The 25,876-nt window shown below is 45.2% G+C and overlaps 1 protein-coding gene across 2 annotated transcripts in view; it reads left to right on the top strand.

Moving 5' to 3' along the window:
* Positions 1 to 25,876, top strand: part of CFAP54 (cilia and flagella associated protein 54) — a 331,179-nt gene that overhangs the window by 123,368 nt on the left and 181,935 nt on the right. For both annotated transcript variants that reach the window (XM_075600548.1, XM_075600549.1), the window contains exons 24-27: positions 1,091 to 1,230; positions 2,008 to 2,155; positions 5,320 to 5,475; positions 11,775 to 11,897. In XM_075600548.1, the coding sequence (XP_075456663.1) occupies positions 1,091 to 1,230; positions 2,008 to 2,155; positions 5,320 to 5,475; positions 11,775 to 11,897 (567 nt within the window). The remainder of the gene's footprint in view (positions 1 to 1,090; positions 1,231 to 2,007; positions 2,156 to 5,319; positions 5,476 to 11,774; positions 11,898 to 25,876) is intronic.

Genomic DNA, 25,876 nt, shown 5'->3' with positions numbered 1-25,876 from the left:
GGATCGGGCGGTTCCTTTAATCCGCGGATCACTCTCCAAAAGAGAAATCTGCAAGAGGGAGAGTTCTCATTTTATTAGCAGTCACCAGTTGTATATATATCCCCTCAAACATCCACCTGAGAGAGATTCTAATGGCTATGAAATGTATATTTAAATGAGTTTAAAGGATTTATATACCAACCTAATGACTGGAATGGTGTCAGACCCAACAGAACTAGAACCCACAATCACTGCTTTAGCAGTGTGAGCTAAACCACCTGGCGAGGCAATTTGGAGAGGAATTCTCAATTCTGGAGCGGCGATCAGCCTCGATAAGCTGATCGGGGTTACTAGAATTGAGCGAGTTTGAAAAACTGATGATAATGCCCAAAAGTGGTTTATCGCAGTGCGTTTGTTGATTTTTTTTCCCGGCAAAACTTTTGGCTGAAAAGCTCTCTTAACGCCGACTTATTGGAGCTTACTGAATAGCAGTAGGCTTTTTTGTCAATAAGGTGGCTATAAGTGGCTTATCGCTGCTTACTGCAAAGGCTCCTAAATAAGTCCGAAACTTTAATTGGAGTTTATCTGCGTTAGTTCCTCAATTAACACTATTGCAGTTTACAGAACAACCCCATTAGATTCAAGGACCAACACATGTAGGAGCTTCTACTTTTGACTTCAAGGCTTTAGCTGCGTTGTATTTTATTCAGAAAAAGCAGGAATTCTGTTCACTATTATGTTGTGAAACTGTTTGAACAAAATAATCAAGCACGTGTTTGGTAAAAATCGTTGCAGTTACAGGTAACTTTTATAGGATGTAATACCGCGGTAAATAAAGAAAAGTATTTTCTTTGCACAGTTGTCTGTCTCTCTGTCTTATCTCTCTATATCCCGGATTTATGAAAGTGCAATGTCGGTATTGTACCCATTGTGATGATACCTGCCATTCAAGCCAATTGAGGTTACCGACAGAACAGGCTTGATACTCCGAAAAGCGCTTTGATAAATCCCATCCTTTCTACTTTGAAAAAATAGCACATATTTTGGACTTTCTGGTGATAGTTATATGAGCAGCATAAAGTACACATCCTTTTTTATCTGCTTTTCACAGATCGCTTACCATGTTAGCAACTATAAAGTGGCCAAGAAAGCATTTTCAGTGCTGTGGAATTACTTTGTTTTGGCACCTATTTCTCCACCTACTGATGTTGCGGGCTCTGCAAGCAATGAACTGTATGTCTCTCAAAAAAGGTATGTAGTAAAAACAAAAAGGTTTATGCAAAAGCTTTGACCATTGTGGCCCTGCAAGCGACAGAATCACTCTGCAGCCAATAGAAAATCACAACGGAATGTACATTTTACCAGAAAAAAATCTAAAGATAAATATCAGATCACAGAACAGACAGGAGGAAAGATGGAGAGGGTCTCCGGGTTGTGCCAGAGCTGGGAATATTTCAGTTCAATTTCAGGAAACTCCCGGATCAAATAATGTTAACAAAATATATTTGTTTAAGCGGGGGATTGCTTTTTTTAAGTAAATTGCTACTTTTTGTAAAAATTAATAACAGCATTTCTCAAACCAACACGTGCTGCTTCTATCCTGTGGAGGTAAGTTAATTGGGTGTCGTGTTTAAAAATGTAAACATATTGGCTGTTAAACAGCTATAAAGAAATCAACTTTTGAGATTATTTCTCAGGTTAGCAAATACAATACAAAATCTCTACTATCACACTATGACACGCCAGCAAAACGAAATCACTCCTACATTACATTATGTCAGAAATTCAGGTGAAAAACAAGACAATGGACCTTACTTGTTAAACTGTGATACTACAAATTGCAGCTGGCTCATGTTAAAGGATATTATTGATGATGATCTCTTGTTTATTTCTATAAACCTAGACCTTGTATTACTAGGTAATGTGTGAAAACCTTTAATATAAATTACATGTTTGCAATTGTGTAGCAAACATGCAGTATACATCTTAAATAAGAATTCATTTTTAATGTACTTTCTTTTCCCATAGATTGTGTTTTGATGCCATGTCAAAGGCTTCTCCCATCCTGTTGCACCTTTTCCTTGGAAGTATTTTTATATCTAGTGATATAAATATAAAGGAAGGAGCACTATTTTGTGACTCAATCTGTGACAATGGTGTTCTATATAAGTCACAGGTATGTAGTGCATGAGAATACTGATTTTATAATGCTAATTTATTTTCCAAATAGTTGGACAGAGGCATTTAGAGTATGTAAGAATTCCAGTTCAGTGACATTACTACAGTATATTGTAATTAGGTTTGATTCCGGTATATAAAGACAAAATGCCAAGCATACAGTATGATATTGTCTGATCTGCAACGATTCTTTCTTTTATACATAATGTAGTGTCGACGAGTATTCTAAAATAAATCTGGGGCAATCACCAACAAGACCCATGTACATGCTGGGTACATGCTGCAACATTTCAGTGACATTTCTGCAGACAGACTAATGGCCCATCGGATTAACAGCGGGGGCCCCTGGCAGGCCCATACAAACTGAATGGGACTGCCAGAGACCCCTGCTGTGTTAATCCGATGGACCATTAATCTCTGCAGAAATGTCACTGAAACTTTGCAGCATGTACCTAGGTCTTGTTGGTGATAGCCCCAGATTTTCCAAGGCAAGTTTAAGGCAAGTTTTAGAATACTCGTCGGCGCACCTGTATTACATACAATATGATATTCTAATGGTGGTTAATTGGTATCTTTTGATAGATTCAGTCACATTAGGAAGTATTTGGATTTATAATGGGATTTAAGATGTATTGGGTTGTTTGAAGAAGATGGGCCCTGTGGGTGACATTTGAGGGACTATTGACAACTGTGGTTGGGTCTGATACAATCTGGGAGTGTATGGCATATTGGATTGACAACAACTCCGAGATCTTTCCAGAAGACATGCCATATGGGTTATTATCTGGATAAATACTAATAGTGTGCGGCCTGTGTGAGGACAGAGGGATTACACCAGTAGGATGTGAGAGGGATTACACCGAGATGGAGGAAAGAAGGGTTGATACCAAGATCAAACAGAAGTATTCCACTCAGGAACAGAATATTATGCAATCATCTTTGAGGATATTAATAATAATAATAATAATAATAGCATGTTCTTGTATAGCGCTGCTAGTTTTATGTAGCGCTTTACAGAGACATTTTGCAGGCACAGGTCCCTGCCCTGTGGAGCTTACAATCTATGTTTTTGGTGCCTGAGGCACAGGGAGATAAAGTGACTTGCCCAAGGTCACAAGGAGCCGACACCGGGAATTGAACCGGGTTCCCCTGGTTCTTTACTCACTGAGCCGCTCCTTCTCATTATTATGACTTATTTGATGTCATCGCCATTTTGTACTATTTCTGTATGTGAGTATCTTCAAAATAAACATTTATTTTTAGATGATAAAACCAGATTGCTGAGAACTGTTGTCCTGGGGTAATCTATAGAAAGGGAAAAGGCCATTTAATACAGTATTTAAAAAAGAACTGGGAGCAATATACCAAAATAAGTTTACTCTTACAAATATTACAAAATCCATGCTTAATTGGGATATCTCACCTTTATTAGTACTGTGAAGAACAAGATATTTTAACAACATATTTTGGGGTGAATTCCCCCTCAGACACAAGAAGCATGCTAAACAGTTCAACATAAGCAGCAGCAATTCTAATATCCGCTTATTTTAAAATAATTTTACAACATTATTTATCCAACATTTTGCTTCCTAGGTGGGACTTCATCAGGGTTAAATTATTTATGAAGCATTTGTTATTACTGTTCTACAATAAATAAGGCGCTGTAGTCTTAGGGTGCATGTGACGGAGTGAACTCCTAGTTGAGTCAGCATGGACTCCACACAGCAACTTGTTTCTAAAGAAAGTCCTTTATTTCTTAGACTGGGGAAAACAGGTTTCAAAACACTTGTTACAACAGTGCAAAACAATAAAGCAAAATAACAAATGTCCTTAGTTTAGAAGCAAGGGGAGAGTCCTGACTGTTTCCCAGATAATCCCTATGGGAGCCTGCTACCTTGTCTTTGTAGGCTTGTGAAACTCTGCTCAGGGAGTCTGCTGTCTCCCTTTTAACCCGTAGTCCCAATCAGGAGTTGATTGGGAAGAATATAGCAGTCCTTGAACCTAGGACTGGCCTCCTGGGCCTTGAACAGTGAGGGAGCTTAACTCCTTCACTCCCTATCTTCCTATGTGCCCTATATATTCCCTCACAGTGAACAAAAAAAGGCTGGAATTAGAAGCGTATAGTTCTTTGAAATAAATCACTTTTGTGTTCCCATACTGGGTCTTTCACTTCAGGAATTATTTTCTTAACTCCTTAAAGCTCCGGATGACATCAGAAAAATTAAAGACCACATTTCTATCCTATTTTATCATAGCTGTAAATGTTGAGTGTATTTACTAGCAATGTATGCATGTGTATTGTCTGTACAATGTTACTGTTACCTACTTGAAAATATGATCTTTATCTCCATGCACATTTCTTAGTATATATATTATATATATATATATATATATATAAAATAGACATAGCCGTGTTAGTCCAGTTGCGATAGTGCAGCATAAATGAGTACTTCAGCATTACGTGATACCTTTTTTATTTGGACTAACAATTAATATTATAGGACAAGCTTTTGAGAGTTCTCTTCTCTTCCACAGGCCAAACAATACTGATTTAAAAAATATTCCATCAGTTTAACACAGATGTCAAAACCAAGATATCAATCTAAATAATCTAACAATCTAACCTCGTCTGCCTTTGATTGTTATCTTGGTTTACATCTGTGTTTAATTTATGGAATATTTTTAAATCAATATTGCTGACCTGAGAAAGAGGTCTTATAATATCAATTGTTAGTCCAAATAAAAAGGTATCACCTATTGGTGAACTACAGTACTTATTTACTCTAAATATATATAGAAACAAAATAGTGTCCTAACATAATGGGTATGGGTATTCCTGCTGTAAAAAAGCTTTACAATGTGAGGGTGCATACTGTGAGATGGAGTGAAACCAAGGAGCATACAATAGTAATTTCTTCATTGGATACACAGGAGGGTTATTACTGAAATAACTCACTTGAGGAGTTGAACACAACAGGCAATTTGTAGAATCAAAGCATATGTAATCCACAAAGGGAAATGTATTTGTCTCAATTTGATTTGTAAAAGCAATGGAGATGATAGAAGTGTATTTTGCATTTAGATTGCCAACAATTTTGTTCTGATTTTTTTTTTTTTTAAATGTCTGTTTTGCTGACAAAGTGGTCTGTTTGTTATCTTTAGATTTGTAGATTAGCCGAATGTGAAAGATTGTTAGTGGCCCTTGATATCAGTATCTTGCTGAGTGATGTAAACTATGCCCTACAAGCTGTTGTTCAATGCTATGGTCTGATTGCTCCAATGATATATCACAAGATTTCTTCTGTTCCAGTAGTGCAGGTAAGTAGAAATGTTACCAAATATGTTAATTCCATGTGTCCTAAATAGTAATTAAAGATTTTAAAATTGTGTTCATACTGCACATGTATTGAAATAAAAACACCTGTCTCAAACTGACTAAAACCTGTCAAAAAGTGTCACAGTCCACCAAAACGTTGCCAAATAATAAAGTTTTTGCATCTAGATCAATCTAAGCCAAGCATAAACAGTCATATCTAGATATTTCCATAATTGGCTTCAGTAGTGTACATAGACATTCCCATTTTCCACATACTGTACGGCAACAAATCTCTGACCCCAAAATGTACAGTTTTATGCTTGATAAAGATATATGCGTCTTCCCATATTTAAAAAGACTATGGGGCCCATGCACTAAGCGTTCATAAAAAAAATCGCTGGTTGTCACGGAAGACCAGGTTTATTAACACCTTTTATACTGGGATCATTTGATTGAGCAAGACGAATCAGTAAAATAAATTGTAATTTATTCCACGATTAGACATACACTCAATGTAACACAATTTGCACTGAAAACACACTTACTGGGAACAGAGCTAACAAAAGAAATCTTCCTTGAAACGAAATGTTAACAATTGACGTCTGTAGGAGCCCTTTCCAATGACAGGGAGGTACTCGCGCAAGTCCTGGAACGCAATTCGGCATGCAATACCAGCTGCGACCACTACGTCTCTGAAAAGCCGTCTCGAGTCTATTTCTCACAGAGCATCTTTTCCGTACCTTGAATTTGCCGCTGTTGTTTCGGTGCTTGGAATCTGAGGTCCTGAATGGCTGCAAGGTTTCTTATAGGTTTTAGAGTCCCATTCAGAAACTACTACAGCCAATCAGCGCATGGGAATTCTCCTGCCAGCCTATCACCGATTTGCCGGTTTCCTGAAGCCGGGTGGGTACCTATTTGGATTCTGCTAAATGGGCATGCGCCAACCTGGCACCTCTGCCTCTTAGCATATCGAGCCCACCCGCTGTCCAGGCTCCGCAGAGTCTGGGAAGGTCAAATGGTTGCCGGAAAGCCCTTTGTTAGCCCAGGACGGTGGTACTCAGAGACAACTGCTGTACTCCTCCTGTTCTAACACCTTGGCACCCCTGAGGCTTTCAACTTTCGGGTCCCGAGCAGACTCAGTGGCGCCAAGCTTGGTAGCCATCTGGTCCCTCAGAACCATGGACTTGAAAATCCCACAGTCACATATACATTGGTACAAGCATATACATTTATTAAATTAAATCTTAAATAAAATACACTTTGCTTCTGTGTCTTGTGTTTTAACCGGTCTAAGTCTTCTGGGTTGGTGTCAGGGATAGAATAAGAATATGTGTTCCCTACTCTTACCAGCCTTATCCCTGGCACACTGCAAAACCCTGACTTTAACTTACACACACAATAAAACCTCGCAGCTTTATGACATAGCTGGAGCACCCCCTGAACCACTATACCAGGTTCAGGGTGACTTGGGCATGAACTGGGCATCCCACCTTATACTAGGAACCCTAGGACCGTTCTGGGGATATCTTGATCCCCAATGCCCTTTTTACCTTTCCTGTTTGCCTGTTTGTGCTGAAGCAGGGAACCCTGGCGGTGAGTCGCAAGAACGTTTCCAGGGTAGGATTTTTCTGGAGCACTGTGCTTCAATGTGTACGAAAATCTTATCTGATTCCCGGGTACATCTTTGGGGTATCCCATAACTCGGGAACCCCGCTACATAGCCACAATCTGATATAAGTTTCTCAGCAAAACCCACCCTCAAACTCACAGCCTAGCAAGCTCCGCTGGCCAGCACTCCTGGAAAGGCAAAAACACAAAGATACTGAATTGTCGCATAATTTATACACAGTCTCAGTGATGCATATACGACAGTTGGGTCCAAGAGCTGACACTCTAGGACCTTTACACACGGATCAGGGGTAACCAAGTGGGCTTACCCTTTATTATTGAGCCTGGTTACCCCCTCTCCATCACACCGGGCCATTTAAATCGACGTTTTTGTGAGCATTGCTATCACGGCATTCAGAAAGCCTCGACTACCTGTGATAGCAAAGTTCAGAAAATGGGCGAGTAGCCAGCGGCGTGATGATCACCTCTCTGAAAAGGCCTTACCCGGCGATTTCTTTCAGCTGCAGAGAGAGGTGCTCAGAGAGAGCCGCCTCTCCCTGCGTAAATCTCGCCCGAAATTAATGTTTTTTAATATATATTTTATTACTAGTGTAGATGAGAAAGGGGGCTCCGGAGCAGCATTACATTGATGTGAGCTCCAGGACCCCCTGCTTCCCGAGATACAGGCCCCATTATGGGTATGCCGGTATCTCCTATGCATTTTATTCCCACAGTCACGTGATGCGGGACATTTAAATGCATAGGAGATACCGGCACCCCATAACGGGGTCTGTATCTCGGGAAGCAGGGGGTTGCCAGACCTCACATCAATGCCGTTGGCTCCAGAGACACCCTGCTCATCTACACTAGTAATAAAATTTATATTAAAACAGCTGCTACCCACAAAAAACATTAAAAACACAACAACACTAATACCCACCTCCTCCACCCCCACATGATTGATACCAGAGCCTGCGGGTGTCCGGCGGTCCTCAGTTGGTCCCCGCAGGTGACTGGGGGCCCTCGGGTGGTCCTGCAGGTGTCCAGGGGTCTTCAGGTGGTCCCCGTGGGTGTCTGTGGGCCCTCGGGTGGTCACCGCTGGCCTTCGGTATCAAATGTGTGTGAATTTTTTTTTACTAACATTTAAATAAATACACTACCCTACTCCCCCCCACCCCCAACACATACAGTACAGTAATGGTCAAAATAACTATTATCCAGATATGGATAATAGCTTATTTGCCCATTATTAAATCAAACAGCCAGCCAGCATAAATAAAGTAAATAAACCTTTCTACTTACCCCTGCCATCATGAAGGGCATCCTCATTAGCAGACTAACTAGCAGAAAAAGGGACAAAATCCCTAAAAGTGATGTCACATCCTTTTGAACTAATGTAACCTATCACATGGTACAGCAACCAATGGGATTGTCTTCAATCCCATTGGCTGTAATACCATGTGATATAGCCATGTGGTTTTAAGGATGTGACGTACCTCCCTTGGAGATGACGTCACATCCTTAAAAAAAAAAAAGAGGCGGGCACATGATGCAGCGTCCAATCAGATTGGACTGTACCATCTGACCTGAAAATGTGACGTCACAAGCCATATAATATTTTACCTCAAGAAATTGACAGGACAACATCGTGTTGTGGATTTACCATGGCGCTATGGATTGACAGATGAAGAGAGAAGATTAAAGAAAATAAATAAATAAAAAAATAAATAATGACAGATGAAGAAAGAAGAAGGTGATAGAAGATAAAAGAAGAATTTTGTTACCTGTTCCGGATCTTCAAGGTGGATGGCATTGGATTGATTTGGATGATGTCGCGGTTTGAGAGCTTCCTGATACCCCTAGATTTGGAGGGCCAACGCTTATAAAGGTAAGATAAATATTGAATGTATGTTAATTTATTTTTACAGTTTTTTGTATTGTATTTGATTTGTATTATGTTTTTCATTGCCCATTGACTGCTAATGCATTAATCTGTGCCCCTCTAGGGTACAGATACATACACTGATAGCCAGTGTATTTTTTGGCAAATGCTTGTTTTCTATTGACTGTTATATTTTCTATTTCTGTTTATTGTTTGGATTCAGTTGTTTGTAATTTATTTTTATTTCATGTTCCGATTGTTTAGCGTTTTTATTTAATTATTTATTTTGTTGGCTACTGGTTTTAATTGTTGCCTAGTGGTTTTATTAATTACTTCATTTGTTGGCTAGTGTTTAAAATTAATTAATTGATTGGTTTGCTAGTGCTTTTGTTTATTTAATTGGTTGGCTAGTGCTTTTGTTTATTTAATTGATTGGCTAGTGCTTTTGTTTATTTAATTGTGTGTTTGGCAAGTGCTTTTATTTATTGAATTTATTTATTGGTGCTTGTCTATATATTTATTAATGTGTATTTTTAGCTTTCATGCTTTTTTATTAGGGTGACCATAGACTGCTATAGTGGCCTATCATGCCCATATTATGTGGGTATGATATACCACTATGCCAATCAATGGGTAGAGGGTGAGTATAGTGGTCCCGGGGTGGGTGCTTGGCCTCCCAGTTGGGTAGCGGGTGAGGGTGGGTTAAGGCCATTAGATTGTATTTTTTCTTGTATTCTTTCTGGCAACGGAGGACATGGCTCTGCAGTATGCTGATGAGGACGCTCTTCATGATGGCAGGGGTAAGTGGAAAGGTTTATTTACTTTATTTATGCTGGCTAATGTTTTATTTAATAATGGGCAAATGAGCAATGAGCTATTAGCAAAAAAAAAAATTACAGCAGGCCAGCGGGAACCACCTGAGCACCCCCAGACACCCGCGGGGACAACCCGCGGGCCCACAGACACCCACAGGGACCACCTGAGGACCCCCGGACCACCGCGGCCTCTGGTATCAATCATGTGGGGGTAGAGGAGGTGGATATTAGTGTTTATTGTGGGTAGCGTGGGTGAGTGAAGGGGGTATTTGGTCCTTGGTTGGTAGCGGGAGGGGTTAACCACTTCATTGCCTTAGCGGTTAGCTGCTAAGGTAACGGAGTTGACTGTAAATACATTTTTATTGCATGTGATTCATGCCAGGGGTCTCCGGTGCTGATATTAATGGCTATCAGCTCCGGGGAGTCCCGAGATCAATCCGATGCAGAAAAAATGCATTTTATTTTTCTAAGTCCCATCTTGCCACTTCTCAGCAGGTTCTCACCACCTTCATGCCAACTTTTCCTGGCATGAGGATTTTGGGAGAAACTCGTCATTCTAGAGCTGCAATAGGCTTTGATAACCTAATTGCGGCTGCTAGAATTGCACGAGTTTCAGAATCTACCGATAAGTGGCTTATCGCCGCTCACTTGATGATTTTTTTTTGAAGGCTCAACATTTTGGCAATTCAGTCTTTTATTGCCCACTTATTGACGCTTACAGAATCGTAGTAGGCATTTTGGCCGATAAGTGCTCGATAAGTGGCTTATGAACGCTTATAGCATAGGCCCCTATGTACCTGAACTTCAAGAAAAAGCCATATTCCAGTGTTCTCATGAGGATAGCTCCTCAAGCAACAGCCAAAAAAAAAGCATTCATTCTTCTGCAACAAAGACATACATACATACATACATACATACAGTACATACATACATACATACATACATACATACATGTAAGGACACTTTACATCAAATGCACTATTGGACTGTTGTTGTGAGTCTAATGGTAAAGAAGAATGAAAGAAAAATGGCATCTAAGAAAATCTTGAAACTATTGAAAGTACACGGTAAAATGTAACATGCAGTGTGTATGTATACGTTTCTGAGCAGTGTTATCCTGGGAACTCCAGAATAGTAGTCCGGTATCAGTGCTTCAGAAAAAGAAAACAACAATAAATGTAAGTGAAAGGATATATATCTTCACTCCAGCAATCTTTTGCTGATTGGTAATAAGATAATGGTAGTTTCATGCCAGTTTGAATAGTATAGTCATAGACTGAGCAATGTGCATTTAACTCCAATTGTGGTTAAAAACACAGATCCCAGATGTTTGCCTGAAAACCCGTCTGTGCAATCACCTCCGTGATGTAGGGGCGGATCTAACCGGGCTGCGGGCCAGTGTAACCTGGAGTAGATTGTAGATTGTAGATTGTAGTGCGATAGCACAAATTGTTAAGTTGTTACTCATGATTTTGGCGTGGGAGAATGTCCATGATTCTTTTGGCATCGGCGTACGCACAGCAATGGAGATGAAGTATACAGGAACTTCCCACGAAGAGAACGAATAGCGGTGCACAACCACAGACTGGATGGAGGCTGTATCACTTTGAATAAACTTTATTCATCCACCATAGGCAAGACAATGACAGTCATCATCCAGGAACAGGAGAGAACCCTCAAAAGGCGTTTCACGCATTCGCGCTTTGTCAAAGAGCGAATGCGGGAAATGCGTTAGAGGGTTCTCTCCTGCCGCTAGATGATGAGTGTCATTGTCTTGCCTACGGTGGTTGAATAAAGTTTTTTCAAAGTGATCCAGGCTCCATCCAGTCTGTGGTTGTGCACCGCTATTTGTTCTCTTTGTGGGAAGTTCCTGTATATTATCCTGGGAACTGTTAACCCTAAGGCTGCCCGCGGGGCCAGCAATGCATCACTGGTCCCTCTGGCATTGAAACGGTTGATGGTAGATGTGTAATTCTATATTTCTCTTCTGTTTCAGATCCTAATGAAATGTCTGGCAGTTCTGCAAGAAATTCCAAGCAGCACCTGGCATAAAAAACAATCTGGTTGTACAGAAGGAGTGCTGCACATGATAGCATGCATAGCCTATTATTTGGCTAAGGTACTTATTTAAACACATTAAATCTAGTAGTCATAAGAAGTCTTATTATTTTTAGATTTATGTTCAATATGTTATGTTATATTTCTATTTTGGGATTACACACAGCTACACATTTCTCCTATATTTTATGCAGGTTTAGTACTGAATATGTATTTTATTCCATAGCATAGTTACATAGTAGATGAGGTTGAAAAAAGACATGCGTCCAAGTTCAACCTATGCTTAATTTAGACGACAGATACTTCATCCTATATTCGTACTTACAGTATATTGATCCAGAGGAAGGCAAACAAAAAATCCCAGTGACACATCATCCAATGATATCTCATAAGGGGAAAAAGAAATTCCTTCCTGACTCCAAGAATTGGCAATCGGATTAATCCCTGGATCAACATCCTTCCCATGTATACTTATTTGGTATATCCCTGTATACCTTTCCCATCTAAAAAGATGTCCAACCTTTTTTTGAACAAATCTATTGTATCTGCCATCACAGTCTCCATGGGTAATGAATTCCACATTTTAACTGCCCTTACTGTAAAGAACCCTTTTCTTTGTTGCTGGTGAAATCTCCTTTCCTCCAACCTAAAGGGATGGGCCGAGTCCTTTGTACTGCCCGTGGGATGAATAGTTCTTTTGAAAGCTCCTTGTACTGTTCCCGAATATATTTGTATATAGTTATCATCAGTGGTTGACAAATTACCAAAAAATCTACTCGCCACACAAAAAAATCTACTCGCCACCTAGTACCAAACGTGTGCTGCTTGGGCCAATATTTACTCGCCCGGGGGTTAAATCCACTCGCCCGGGGCGAGCAAATGTATAGGTTTGTCGAACACTCGTTATCATATCCCCTCTTAGACGCCTCTTTTCTAATGTAAACAAATCTAATTTAGCTAGCCTCTCCTCATAAGCTAGATTGTCCATCCCCTTTATTAATTTGGTGGCTCTTCTCTGCACTCTCTCTAGTTCCATAATGTATTTTCTTAGGATTGGTGCCAAAAATTGTACTCCATATTCAAGGTGCGGTCTTACTAATGCTTTGTAAAGGGGCATAATTATGTTTACTTCGCTTCCATCCATTGCCCGTTTGATGCAAGATAAGATCTTGTTTGCCTTTGCAGCTACTGCATGACTTTGGGCACTATTGCTAAGCCTGCTGTCAACAAGCATGATTCCTCTTATGGAACAATATAAATGTGGCCAGGTTTTGTCTCTGGGCTTCCCTGCCCCTTAACTCCGGGAGCGCTGCGGGGACGCGCGGCTGCCGGCAGAGTGCGCGTGCACCCGGCGAGCGCCGGTAGTGGCGGGGAAAGTTGCAGGCAGTGCAGATTTTCAGGATGGTGAGCGGGTCGCCGGAGGCTCCCGGCAGCTCCCGGTACAGGGCGCCACCGGGATGGATAGATGTGCGCATGTGCGAAGGGAGTTGCGCATGCGCAGTGCTCTGTTAGGCCATCTTAGTACACCTATACTATAGATATAGCCGCGGCCATAAGGGAAGGTGCTTCGCGGGAACTACAGCCACCAGAAGGCTATGGAGCAGGAGAGACAGATACATTTGGCGCGCTCAGCGTGACCATGCCAGTCGGAAGAAGGAGCTGGACCAAGCAGATAGTGTCTCAGAGCCAGTGGCTCTGAGACTATGCCTAGTATATTTAACCTTAGGCCCCAGCTAGGCCCCGACTCACAGTAGCTAAGGCCCCCTTAGATAGGGACGCTTTCCCAATTACTAAGTAGTGTCAGGGACACAGAGGAATTTGCCGCGTGGTGATTGCGGCCCTCTGTTCTGGGATCAGACCACCTATGTACAGAGACTTTTAAAGGTGGGACCCTCCTACTGGATACCACCCAACGCAGAGGCCAACGCCATCGTGGACGGTGACGTCCCTGGATCAGCAGATACCCATCGCTGTCGGCCACACAGAGTACTGGAGTACTCGGCAGGTACCTCACAAAGTGCACCAACAACTCACAGGGTAGCGCTACTCCCTACACTCTTGGATGAGCCTGGACATTGGGGAAAAGGACATCAGGGTATTGGTGCCTAGCACCTAATGTACTTTGGGGACACTCATTGGTGGTACAGAGTTGGGGTTGTTATACTGTGGGAAACAGGGTACTGCTTATGGATCAGAGTAAAGGTTGTTATATATACAGACGTGTGTGTGCATTACTGGTATTGTTCCTGGGAGGGACTTATCCTGCTCCGTCAGGATCCCTTTCAGGTGGAGGCGCTGCACAGAGGTGGACATCTGATCACCCCAGGCTCCCAGTGGCGGAGGCTCAGGCCTTCTGTGAGCCAACAGGTAACGGCAGTACCAGTAGACTCTTTAGTAAGGGGAAGAGGGCTACATAAAGATTACATGTAATATTTTATTTTATTACATATGCTATATTGTAGTAATATATATTATGTTCTACATTAGCTTTCAATGTCACATACATTGTGATCTGTTCTTTCAAGCAAGTGTGAGGTTATGTTCCCTTGAGAGGGTTCACTGCTGACAAATAACCTACTTTCTATTAAACCAAAATGCAAATAAAACTCTGAATATCATATTTCTCTGTCTTCGTCCCTCTATACCAGTACAAACTAATGGGTATTAAGCCCCGTCCAGTTTGAGACGGGACAAAAGCTTTCAACAAATCATGCTTCCTCAGCCCCTACAAGGCTCCCTGCCCACCTCTTCACAGCAGTTTTTATTTGTCCTACTGGTGAAGGGGGTAGGTTCTTTCCTAACATGTTTTGTTGTTTTTTTGGTACATCTTGGTAAAGGGAGCCTCGGGCTTCTATATTCCCAGGCAAAGGAAAAGATTTGCCCCAAGTCCCCAAATGCCACGATATGCTTGTTTGGCCACTGGGAAACAAGGAGGTGTGGGTATATCCATCTTCCTAGGCAATGTGCTAAAATGATGCTCACTGCATTGTGGTATTCAGTGGTAACTATGCCCCCATGTTACCTAAAGAGCAGTTCGCTGCAGTCAGTTGAGACTACTCCGGAGTTGTAGGAGGCATGGGTATGGAAACAGGCCGCGCTGGTGCTGACTATGATTTTAAATGGCAGGTTATGTTTTCTATGAAATATACTATCGATGTGCTCATGCTCTAAATGATTCTCCTACTAATAAATGTAGTCATGATTTATATAATTCGTATATGTACTTAAGAAGCAGGTAAGTGCCTTATTTTTTTTTCTTTCCGTTTTGCAGGTAGAAAAAGTTTACCTTTCTGACTTTAGGTGTGGCCGCCTTCTGATTGTGTCTCCTACCTGCCTGTAACTATCCCTGCATGATTCTGCTTCCTATTCGGAGCTTGCACGATCTGACACAGATGCAGAGCTCTGCCACATTTGTGGGCAAGAAGCTGGAACGCTATGTCACCTTTTGTGGACAAGACACTTGGATGCTCTGCCAGCTTTGTAGGCAATACACTTGGATTCTGCCACCTTTTTATGTTGGAATTATGTTTCTTGATTGGTCATCTTTTTCTACCACCTTGACAAGGAGATTGCTTTGGTATATCTTCATTCATTCGTACTGGCATAGGAAGGACGTTGAGAAAAAAGTGTAATTATTCTTACTGATTTAAATGATTCCCTTTGTTCTCGTCCCTCCATGCCAGTACAAGATTCCTTTCCTTGAGAAATGTTTTTTGTTGTTTCATCTGCTATTAAGCTGTAAATTTTTGTCCTACCTCCAACTAGATTTAGGGCTTAATCCCCATTCATTTGTACTGGCATGGAGTGACTAGAAAAAATTGAATGATTGTAAATTAGTAACAATAATTCCACTTTTCAGCTCACAGGTATTACCATACAAGCTTCAGGCTAAGGATCCGCTGCGGTCGGCGGCGCGCGCAGCCGCGGGCCACCAGCTCCTTTCCTCCAGTCTGGAGGTCCCCGCTGGCTCCTTCTGACGTGGCTGACTGCATGCTGTGATGCGTCAGCCGGTCGATGCTGCAAGCTTCTGGTGATCAGAAGCGCTGACGCATCACGTGTTGCGGCAGTCAGCCAATGAGGAGGGGAGGGAGGTAGCTACGGGTGGGAGAAAGGCGGCTACGGAAGGGAGGTGGCAATGGGAGGGAGGTGGCTACCCTCTCCCCGTGTTTGCTGAGGGGGTGACTGGGCACAGATCCGCTCACCATCTCTCCCTGGCTATGGTTTTGTGGGGAGCTGCAGAGGCGGAGGGGAGGGGACCGCACAGCCTGGAGAGGGACATTGCCACCTGTCATGGCCGCGCCCCCCGACCTGTCTTGGCCATGCCCCCCTACCCTGAAAAAAGTCAGCTGCAGACCGCAGATCGCGGTGCAGTGACTTGCACACGCTGCCAAGAAGCAGGGCGGCCGTGCGGGCGCAGGCGCGTGCAGCGGGGCCTCGGCCTTAAAGAACTGCCAACTTACCATAAGATTTAAAGATCATTTCAAGTGACACGGACCAGCAAGATGAGTTGAAATCTGAGATGTGCTTAGCACTACAACAGTGCAGCAATCTCTACATGATCTCTTTAGTTTTGCCTCTAATAATATTTTACAACAGTAATTACCTACATTGAAAAAAAAAAAATGTTTTTTTTGGACGATTATGCAGTATTTAATGTGATCCAAAGAAACACCCTCATTGTCTTGTGAAATGAAAAACTGTATACAGTATGTGCCAAATTAAGGGACTGAGAAAATGGTATGTAATTGGGCTCATTTTAAGGAGATCAAAAGAAATGCCTTGATGAAAAAGATAAAGTATTTGTCATATCTTTAGAAATATGGTGAGAGGGAAGAAGCACAGCAAACAATTGGTGATAGTTCATTGATGTATAATGAGACGGCTACAAAAATGTAATGAATAGTGCATGCGATAACAGATTTGTAATATTTTTAGGAAGCACATCACATTACAATTAGTTAACATCTACACATTGTCATGAAGACAGCAAAATCATATAAAGACTGTGAGTGTTTTTTAAACAACTTGAAACAGAGCAATTAGTCTGTGGGATCCTTACATCTGAATGATTATCTTTTGTACATAAGAACTAAACTAAGCAGAAAAAATGACACCAATTGTATTTCAATGTTTCTATGTATGCTCATAAAATCTCCCTTATCTCATGACCTCTATGTCATCATAAAACTCTTAAGACATTGATAGTGTACTATATTTTAATTCAATTGAAGACTACTTATTGAATTAGAGTGAGGTAACTTTACTATAGGGGTTATGTATTGTAGACGCCCTGTTGTAGTACTAGTACAAGTAGATTAATCAAAAAAGCAAGTTAAAAAAATAGAACAATTTGAGTTTTCCATTCATCAATATCCATATGGTGGTAAAAACCAGGGCAAGTTGCTATTTAGCAAAACAAGAAAAAACACAAAAGCGCACCAAGATGAGAGATAGATATTGTATTAGCAACAAATAATAAAATTAGTAACTTACATATAAAATTTCTTTAATAATCCCCGATCTGGTGTCTATCACAGGAGTAGGGCATCACATAGGAAATATGAAGGGTAATCTCAGTTCTAAGAGATCAGACCCGCGCGCTGGGGCTGTCTCTGTTTCCTCTCCTGTCCTCTCCTGTCCTCCACGTGGATTTCCTGTGAAGACCAGCAGATGGCGTCCGAGAGGAGGAGCGGCGGTTTCCCATTGTAAGTCAATGGGCCCATTGGCTTCAATGGAGATTCCTCGAAGGAGCTTTACACGAACGAGTTGGCTGCCGTCCAAACCGCAAAACCGCAAAGTGGATACTTTTTCAATAAGAGAGCTTTGATCACTTAGCAGTCAAGTTCAACGACAAGTGCCGTGGGAATAAACAGTTCTAGAGCACCTAGAAATAAAATTCTTTTTGCCCCTAGTTCCTAGGCCTCCCCCCACTCGACCACAACCGGGTCCCCGAATCCTGGACCCCGATAAGGATCGAACCGAGAAGAGCGGGTCACGCCATAGGCTCCAATGGCGGCGGCAGAAACAGCTCAAGAATACGTCTAAGTGTGAAAAGCTGAAATTTAGGAATCCATATCTCTGGTTCCGGAGGGTCCAGAGGGCCAGGGTTTGGGGTACCTGTAGTCACTGCTCCGGCATCGCTGCAGAACCATCCTTGACCCTCTTGGAGCAACCCGATGGAGTATGGACCCCCTTGAAAGTTCAGGACTTTTCCCATAGACTTCAATGGCGGAAAAACCCCATTGACTTCAACGGTGGCGAGCCCCGTTGAAAGTCTATGGCGGCGGATTCCCATAGCCGCCAACGGCGGCGGTTTGCCATTGAAAGTCTATGGCGGCGAAGCCCGTTGTTTTCAATGGGGATTTAGTGAAAAACCGTGATTTAATTTACAGCGCAGTTTATTGTATTAAAATAGGAAACGGTTTAAGGTGTATTTGTGTAACTCGGGTTCCGAGGGTTGTAGCAAGTCTCAAATTGGACCCTAGGGTGTCCCATTTCCGGCATTGAGAACTGGGAAGTTTGGACCCGCTGGACCCAATGGAACCGGATATTTTAATATGGTTGTGTATTATCTTTAATACTGTGTTCCCAGGTATGGACAGAAACCAGAGGGAATTCCTTTGGCCATAAGGTAGCAGATGGCCAGGGAAAGCGTCCCAATGTCTAGAATTTAAGTGCTGTTCAAAGGAGTTTATCACCTACACTGTTTACAGGAGGGCGGAGATGACTCAAACCAGAGCAGGCTATAAGTGTCCCATTTCACACCTTACAACAAAGGGTTTCCTGCCAGAAATTCCATTTAGTAGACTGGCTGGCATTCCTGATGCAAATATAGGGCTGCAGAAATGAGACCCCAGAGTCCAACTGAGCATGTGCCAACTAGCTGGGGGCATGTATCAAAATGTGTTCCCATGTTAGTGAGTGGCTACAGGTAATTGAAAACCAATCACCTGTACTTAATGTTAAGGATAGGGTTACAAAAGGTTTATAAACTGTTGTCCAACCTTTATCCTGTGTTGTTCTTCTATACCATCTTGATTGCTGAGAGAAATGCTATGCAATGTCTGCATGCAAGGCCTTTTCATGGCTTTTCATGTCTTGGGATGATGAAGATTTGCTGTATGAACTGCCAGTCCAGATGTGACTGTTTTATCATTTCCATATTTAAGTAAGTGTCCATATTTTGCCTGTTATTTGTATAATCTGTTGTGTTCACCTTTATCAAGGAATAAATTATATTTTATCATATCTAAGTCTCGTCCCAGTTCAACCCAGTTATATATATATATATTATATATATTTGGTGTAAATTGCAGCCTGTCATAAAGTCACCGTGACAGGCTTGTAATTAACTGGTGGCAGCGGCGGGATTGAACTGGACCTGTATTACTAGTGTTCTGCGGGATACTGTAATATAGTGGGAACTTGATGGTAATTGCAAGTTCCTGGGACTAAAGATATTAAACACACAGTGTACAACATATAACATAAGATATGGCACCTCCTCACTGTTCCCCTACTTGTGAGAAGCATTGCCTCCAGAACCAAAGTGCCGGCCATCCGTCTGACTGGAGCCGGGCACCGAGACCGGAGGAGTGCATCAAGTCGGCGCGGGGACCAGCAGCCAGCAAGGCTGAGAGAGAGACAGCGATCGGTGAGCATGATACCCGGCAGGCTGAGCAAAGATCCACAGCTGCAGCCCCTGTAACCATCAAGCCGCCCGGAGAGCAGGGAATGGACCCAGCTCCAGGACGGCAGAGACTTTTGGAGGGAGCGGGTGGTCTCGGAGACCACAGAAGTCTTGCACCAGGAGAGGTAACAGCCGTTGCAGCGGCCCGTCCATTTTCCCTGAAAGAGCTAGCACTGGTGTGTGCGTTGGGCAAGACGTGGTTCCCGGCGAAGTGGACCCAGTTCCTGGCATCGGTACCGCACCGACCCGCTTATCCCCTCCCAGAGCCCGGCGCTCAAGCAACTCCGCTCTGGACTCCGTTGCCCCTTGCTGGGGTTAGTCCACCGGTGGCGGAGAAGCTCTGGAATGAGCCCGGTGCTCGAGCAACTCCGCTCTGGACTCCGTTGCCCCTTGCTGGGGTTAGTCCACCGGTGGCGGAGAAGCTCCGGCAGCCGCTGCAGCACTGCCACCAAACGGGCCACAATAATGCCTGGTGCCCTGACCGTGCGCGGTCGGGCGAAGAAGCCCCTCAGGGCCAGCGCTCACGAGCTGCGGAAAAGATGACCAAGTTAGCGGCATCCTCTGATGGCTCCCGCCCAGCCGGGGCGACAACCCTCCTCGGGACGTCTCCTAGAGAACCTGGACGGGCTGCATCAGCAACAGCGGTGGAGAGCAGCGGCCATCCACCTGATCCCGGCGGAGAACCGGCGGCGGAGAAGAAGCCGCCACTCCGGCATCCTGCCGGCAGCAATTTTATTTGGGAGGAGGATTGGGGTGGGCGGGAGCTGAGTGTTTCACATTGTTTGGCGGAGTCGGCGATTCCCAGCGATGACCAGAGCCCCACAATCCACGACGGCGACCCTGCATCAAAGCCGGGTACTTCTGCAGCAGCTACCTGGTGCTCGCCCATGGCGGTGGCGGCGGCAGAAGAGCCGCGATTCCGGCAAAGTGCCGGAGCCCTTTATGAGTGGGAGGAGGGACAGGGATTGCGGAGGGGGTTATGTTACCTGGTTTGCATGGAGCTGTGTTTCTCCACAAAGACCTGGGACCCCGGTCCTGCATCGTTTCCCCTGTGCCAACCCCAGGCACTGCTGCGGCGGCGACCCGTTGCTTCCCAGCCCAGATGATGCCAGCGGCGGCCACTCCAGTCCCCCTGCAATTGGGACCAACGAAAGCGGCGGGGACCAGCGAGGTAAGCCAGACCCAGTCGCAGACTGACCCTGACTTATTTTTCCCTATGACTGTACCCTGTTGTTTCACTCTAGGGGTGACTGGGGGGTGGCAGGAGATAGGGGTACCAGGGGAGGGGAAAGAAGGGCAGCTTGTAGGGCAGCTAGACTTCCCCATTACCCTGGCGGAGCAGCAAGGGGACTCTCGATTAAGAGCCCCACTGTTGCAGCCTTGCTACGGGCTGGAGGTATCAGGGGTTGTGGCAAAGTTAGACCACCCCCAGATTACCTGCCAGCCAGGAGCTAAGGTGGGTGCATCTGCACCAGCAACCCTGAGCTCATCCCCGGTAATGGGGAGACAGTGTCAGGGAGATGGCCTCACTCAGGTAGCCCTAGGATCCAGGTTAGGATTAGCTAGGGAGAAGCGGAGTGAGGGGAGGCTGCAGGTAGGTAGCCAGCATCAGTTCTCAGTGGGAGAAGAAGGGCTAGTGGTAGCCGGGGAGGGAAAGCAGCAGGTATGGCAGCTAGAGTTCCCCATTACCCTGGCAGAGCCTCAGGGGGTGTCTCAGATTAGCAACCCCCTGTTGCAGCCTGGCTATGGGCTGGGGGGTATCCGGGGCAGTGGCAGGCTTGTGCCACCCCAGGGATACCTGCCAGCCAAGAGCTAAGGCGGTTGCATCTGGAGGGATGCCCCTGAGCTCATCCCTGGTAAGGGAGAGACAAGGTCAGGGAGGTAGGTGCACTCAGGTAGTTCCAGGGTCTGGGTTAGGATTGCCCAGGGGGGAGAGGAGTGCAGGTGGGCTGCAAGGAGGTAAGCAGCAGGAGTCATCAGCAGGGGCTGAGGTGCTGGGCCTAGGGGAGGCTAGGCAGGGAGACACCATGGAGCAGGGGGAGATAGGAGGTCAGTGGGGTGTCAGGCAGCTGGCAGAAGCTAGGGATGGGCTAGGTAGGCAGAAGGTCCCTTGTTCTGACTGGCCAGGAGTGACCCCCCTGACAGATTCCCCAGGGTTCCCAAAGGAGGGGCTGGATAGACAGCCAGGGAGGAGAGTCAGGAGTAGAGCAGAGCAGCTACAGGTGGGCACAGAACCAGGGCAGGTAGGGTCCCTACAGGATAGTGACATAGCTCTTTCCCAGACTTGGTTGACAGGAAAGAGACGGTCTGTGCTGGATAGCTGGTCTCCTGCAGGTGCAGAAACATGTCAGTCTCTGGGCAGTGTGCAGCCTGGTCTGCAAAGGGGCCCCTTCACATGGACTGGGTTCACCAGGCACTGGGTGGGGGGCAGAGGGAGGCAAAGGAGAATGCCCAGCGGCCACGGTGGAGCCCTGCTCCGCAGGATCTGGACTTCTCCCCCCACTCGACCACAACCGGGTCCCCGAATCCTGGACCCCCGATAAGGGTTGAACCGAGAAGAGCGGGTCGCGCCATAGGCTCCAATGGCGGCGGCAGAAACAGCTCAAGAATACGTCTAAGTGTGAAAAGCTGAAATTTAGGAATCCATATCTCCGGTTCTGGAGGGTCCAGAGGGCCAGGGTTTGGGGTACCTGTAGTCACTGCTCCGGCATCGCTGCAGAACCATCCTTGACCCTCTTGGACCAACCCGACGGAGTATGGACCCCCTTGAAATTTCGGGACTTTCCCCATAGACTTCAATGGCGGAAAAACCCCATTGACTTCAACGGCGGCGGGCCCCGTTGAAAGTCTATGGCGGCGGATTCCCATAGCCACCAATGGCGGCGGTTTTCCATTCAAAGTCTATGGCGGCGAAGCCCATTGTTTTCAATGGGGATTTAGTGAAAAAAACGTGATTTAATTTACAGCGGAGTTTATTGTATTAAAATAGGAAACGGTTTAAGGTGTATTTGTGTAACTCCGGTTCCGAGGGTCGTAGCAAGTCGCAAATTGGACCCTAGGGTGTCCCAGTTCCGGCATTGAGAACTGGGAAGTGTGGACCCGCTGGACCCAACGGAACCGGATATTTTAATATGGTTGTGTATTATCTTTAATACTGTGTTCCCAGGTATGGACAGAAACCAGAGGGAATTCCTTTGGCCATAAGGTAGCAGATGGCCAGGGAAAGCGTCCCAATGTCTAGAATTTAAGTGCTGTTCAAAGGAGTTTATCACCTACACTGTTTACAGGAGGGCGGAGATGACTCAAACCAGAGCAGGCTATAAGTGTCCCATTTCACACCTTACAACAAAGGGTTTCCTGCCATAAATTCCGTTTAGTAGACTGGCTGGCTGTAAGGAATCCACTACTATGGGCTTTCAATGCCACCTCTCGCCTATGTGATGGATCTTGTTCGTCCGGAGGCCTCACCTGAAGGGGGGGGTACTGTAAGGAATCCACTACTGGCTTTGACTATAGCCGTGCAGACCTGTGCAGTTGCAAGCTTCCTCTGGCAATCTATGGCACAGGTGCTGCCTCTCATTGCAGCTTCTGCCCTGTGCTACTTCATTGGAGGAATTCTCACACACCCTCCTCCTGTGATTGGATCTCCGCCCTTTATATTCTAGGCGTTGGCTCTGAACCAGCGCCGAGCATAACTATTCCTACCTCTATGTTACTGTCTCTGCCACAAACCACCCCAGGCCTCTCTCCTAGCGTTCTTACCTTCCAAGTTCCTGAGTATCCAGAGGCCTGGTCCTGGACGTCTGTGCTGAAACGTTGTTGCCAGCACTGGCCTGCTGCTATCTCCTTGCAGTGGCCTACCCCGGACGTCTGTGCTGAAGCGTTGATGCCAGCACTGGTAACTGCTGCATTCCCTCCTAGCAGTGGCTACCCTTCCTGTCCTGTGGCCTGCCGCTATTCTCCTGTAGTGTCCTATCCTGGACGCCTGTGCTGAAGCGTTGATGCCAGCACTGGTAACTGCTGCATTCCCTCCTAGCAGTGGCTACCCTTCCTGTCCTGTGGCCTGCCGCTATTCTCCTGTAGTGGCCTATCCTGGACGCCTGTGCTGAAGCGTTGATGCCAGCACTGGTAACTGCTGCATTCCCTCCTAGCAGTGGCTACCCTTCCTTTCCTGCGGCCTGCTGCGATCCTCTTGCAGTGGCCTGCCTTGGACTTCTGCGCTGAAGCGTTGGTTCTTCCCGACGCTGCCCTGCGGTGAACTTCGGCCAGCCTGCTGTCTCCTCCTGCTGAGATCGGTGTCATAGGCCGAGGCCGCTCCTCGCGCAGAAGCCACCCCGCGCTCACGCTCCTAAGCTGAAGCGGGGCACTTCTGATTTCCTGTTGCCGAACTCCTGCATCATTAACGACGATGCTGCCTTCTCCAATCCTGACCCTGCGATGTACGACTACGAACTGCGCACTCCGGATCAGTCTGCGTGGACTAAGGTCGGTGATTATATAACCCCACCTCAGCCCCGCGGTCCGGTCCCGGTTTGTGGCGAGCATCGGCGTAACAGTATGCTCGGCCCATTAAAACCGGACCGCGCCGTGGCGAGGGATGGCAATTTACCAACTGAAGTTATGTCCCGGCCTGCGTACAAGTCCCACTCTGAAGGCCAGTATTTGTGTGAAGTACTACCCCTGATTGATGAAATGTTTACCTATGAAGATTTAACCCCTTTGCAAAGACAATGCCGTTGTGATCTCTTTATTAAGGCTTACTGTATCCTGAACCTAAAACAGTCTCTGGCTGCTTGTATTCGCTCTCCTGATTCCCCTATAACCTGGGATAACGTGTACCCTATGGAACTGGCCGACGCCCAAGAGGCACTCTATTTCCTGGCCTCTTCACTGGACATTCATCTAGTACACCAGGGCGCCCTCCTCATGTTGGCTCAGTCTCAAGATACACTCCATGTACTTTCCTCAACACTAGATATTCACATAATAGAACAGGATCCTCTCCTTGCCAACGCTGCTGCTTGGCAGATTCTCTATGCTGCCAGTCCTGTTGCTAAACCTGTGGGGGTACCTCTCTCTCCTACCATTTCTCTATCGCTGCCCGCTAAGGAAGAAGCTGCCACGCTCCCTAATTCTGAGTTAACCTCCCTAAGTTCTGTCCCTGAGGTTATCTCGGTCTTAACCCCTGCTAGTCAGGCTTATGCGTCCCCCACTGTAAATCCCTGCAGTCCGCAGGTCAGTGTGTCTTCCTTAGCACCAGAGAATGAATCCTGTTTGCCCTCTTTTCCTAAACCAAAAATTCTAAGCTCTGTTTCCGAGGTTTTTTCTGTATTAACCCCTGCTAGTCTGCTCTGTGAGGTCCCTACTGCTAACCCTAGTATTCCGCAGTCTAATGATAGGTCCCTAGGGCAAGAGGCAGAACCCCCTATGACCCCACTCTCGGAGACTAGCTTCTATTTCTCTGATTCTCAGGTACAGAGTAATTTAACCCTTGAGGTTTTTCCTATGTTAACCCCTGCAGGTCAGCCCTGTGAACCTTCCTTGGTAGATCCCTTTAGTTCGTCAGTCAGGGACACCTCCTTAGCCTCAGAGGATAAACCCCTTTTGTCCTCTGACTCAGCTAAAATTCTCGGGGCTATGCCCCCTGAACTTTCGGCAAGAATACTGGCTCCAGTAAAAAGTATTCTGGAGCCGTTTGTTTCTCTAAACCTGTTCGCAGAATCCCTACTCCTAGGTATTTCACTCACCCCGTCTGCCACTCAGAGAGCTGAGACCCTGCTTCTGAGCATAGACCCCTTTTCGTGGAATCTGTTGTCGTTTCTGATGTCCCAGACACTCTTTCCCAAATACCCACTTCAGAGGCCAGCACAGTCGTGGTTGCCCCACTTGCACTGTCTGAGTTCTCCTTTTCTCAAATCCTAGGGTTTAAAGCGAACAGTACATATTATGCTCCTTTCCAAGTGACCCCTTCTGAGATCAGCGTATCTGCTGTTGCTCCCTCAGTACCATTAAAGTTAGGGCCCTTCTTTTTGAAGGATCAGGCTTTCAAGTTTGAGACTCCCTTTATCCCTGACTTTGTAAATCTGCAGTCCCTTCTCACTGTAGTTAAAAGTTCTCCAGCAGCCGCTGAGTTAAGCTTTGCCGCTGCCAAATCTTCTGTTATAGAAGCAACCTTGCCTAGCTTACTTCTGTCTGTCCTATCTGTGATGCCTATCACCTTTACTAAAATTTCTGCTTTGCAAGGTATTTCTCCTATTAAATCTGTGATACCGGCAATTCCTTTAATCAGTTCCAAAACCCCTGTCACTAAGTTTCCCATGGAGTCTGATGCCCTCACTAGGGATTCTCGG

The sequence above is a fragment of the Ascaphus truei genome, chromosome 5 (genome assembly GCF_040206685.1).
Source record: "Ascaphus truei isolate aAscTru1 chromosome 5, aAscTru1.hap1, whole genome shotgun sequence".
NCBI lineage: Eukaryota > Metazoa > Chordata > Amphibia > Anura > Ascaphidae > Ascaphus > Ascaphus truei.
The sequence above is the reverse complement of the archived record's forward strand: the minus strand, read 5'-3'. Positions and strand labels throughout refer to the sequence as shown.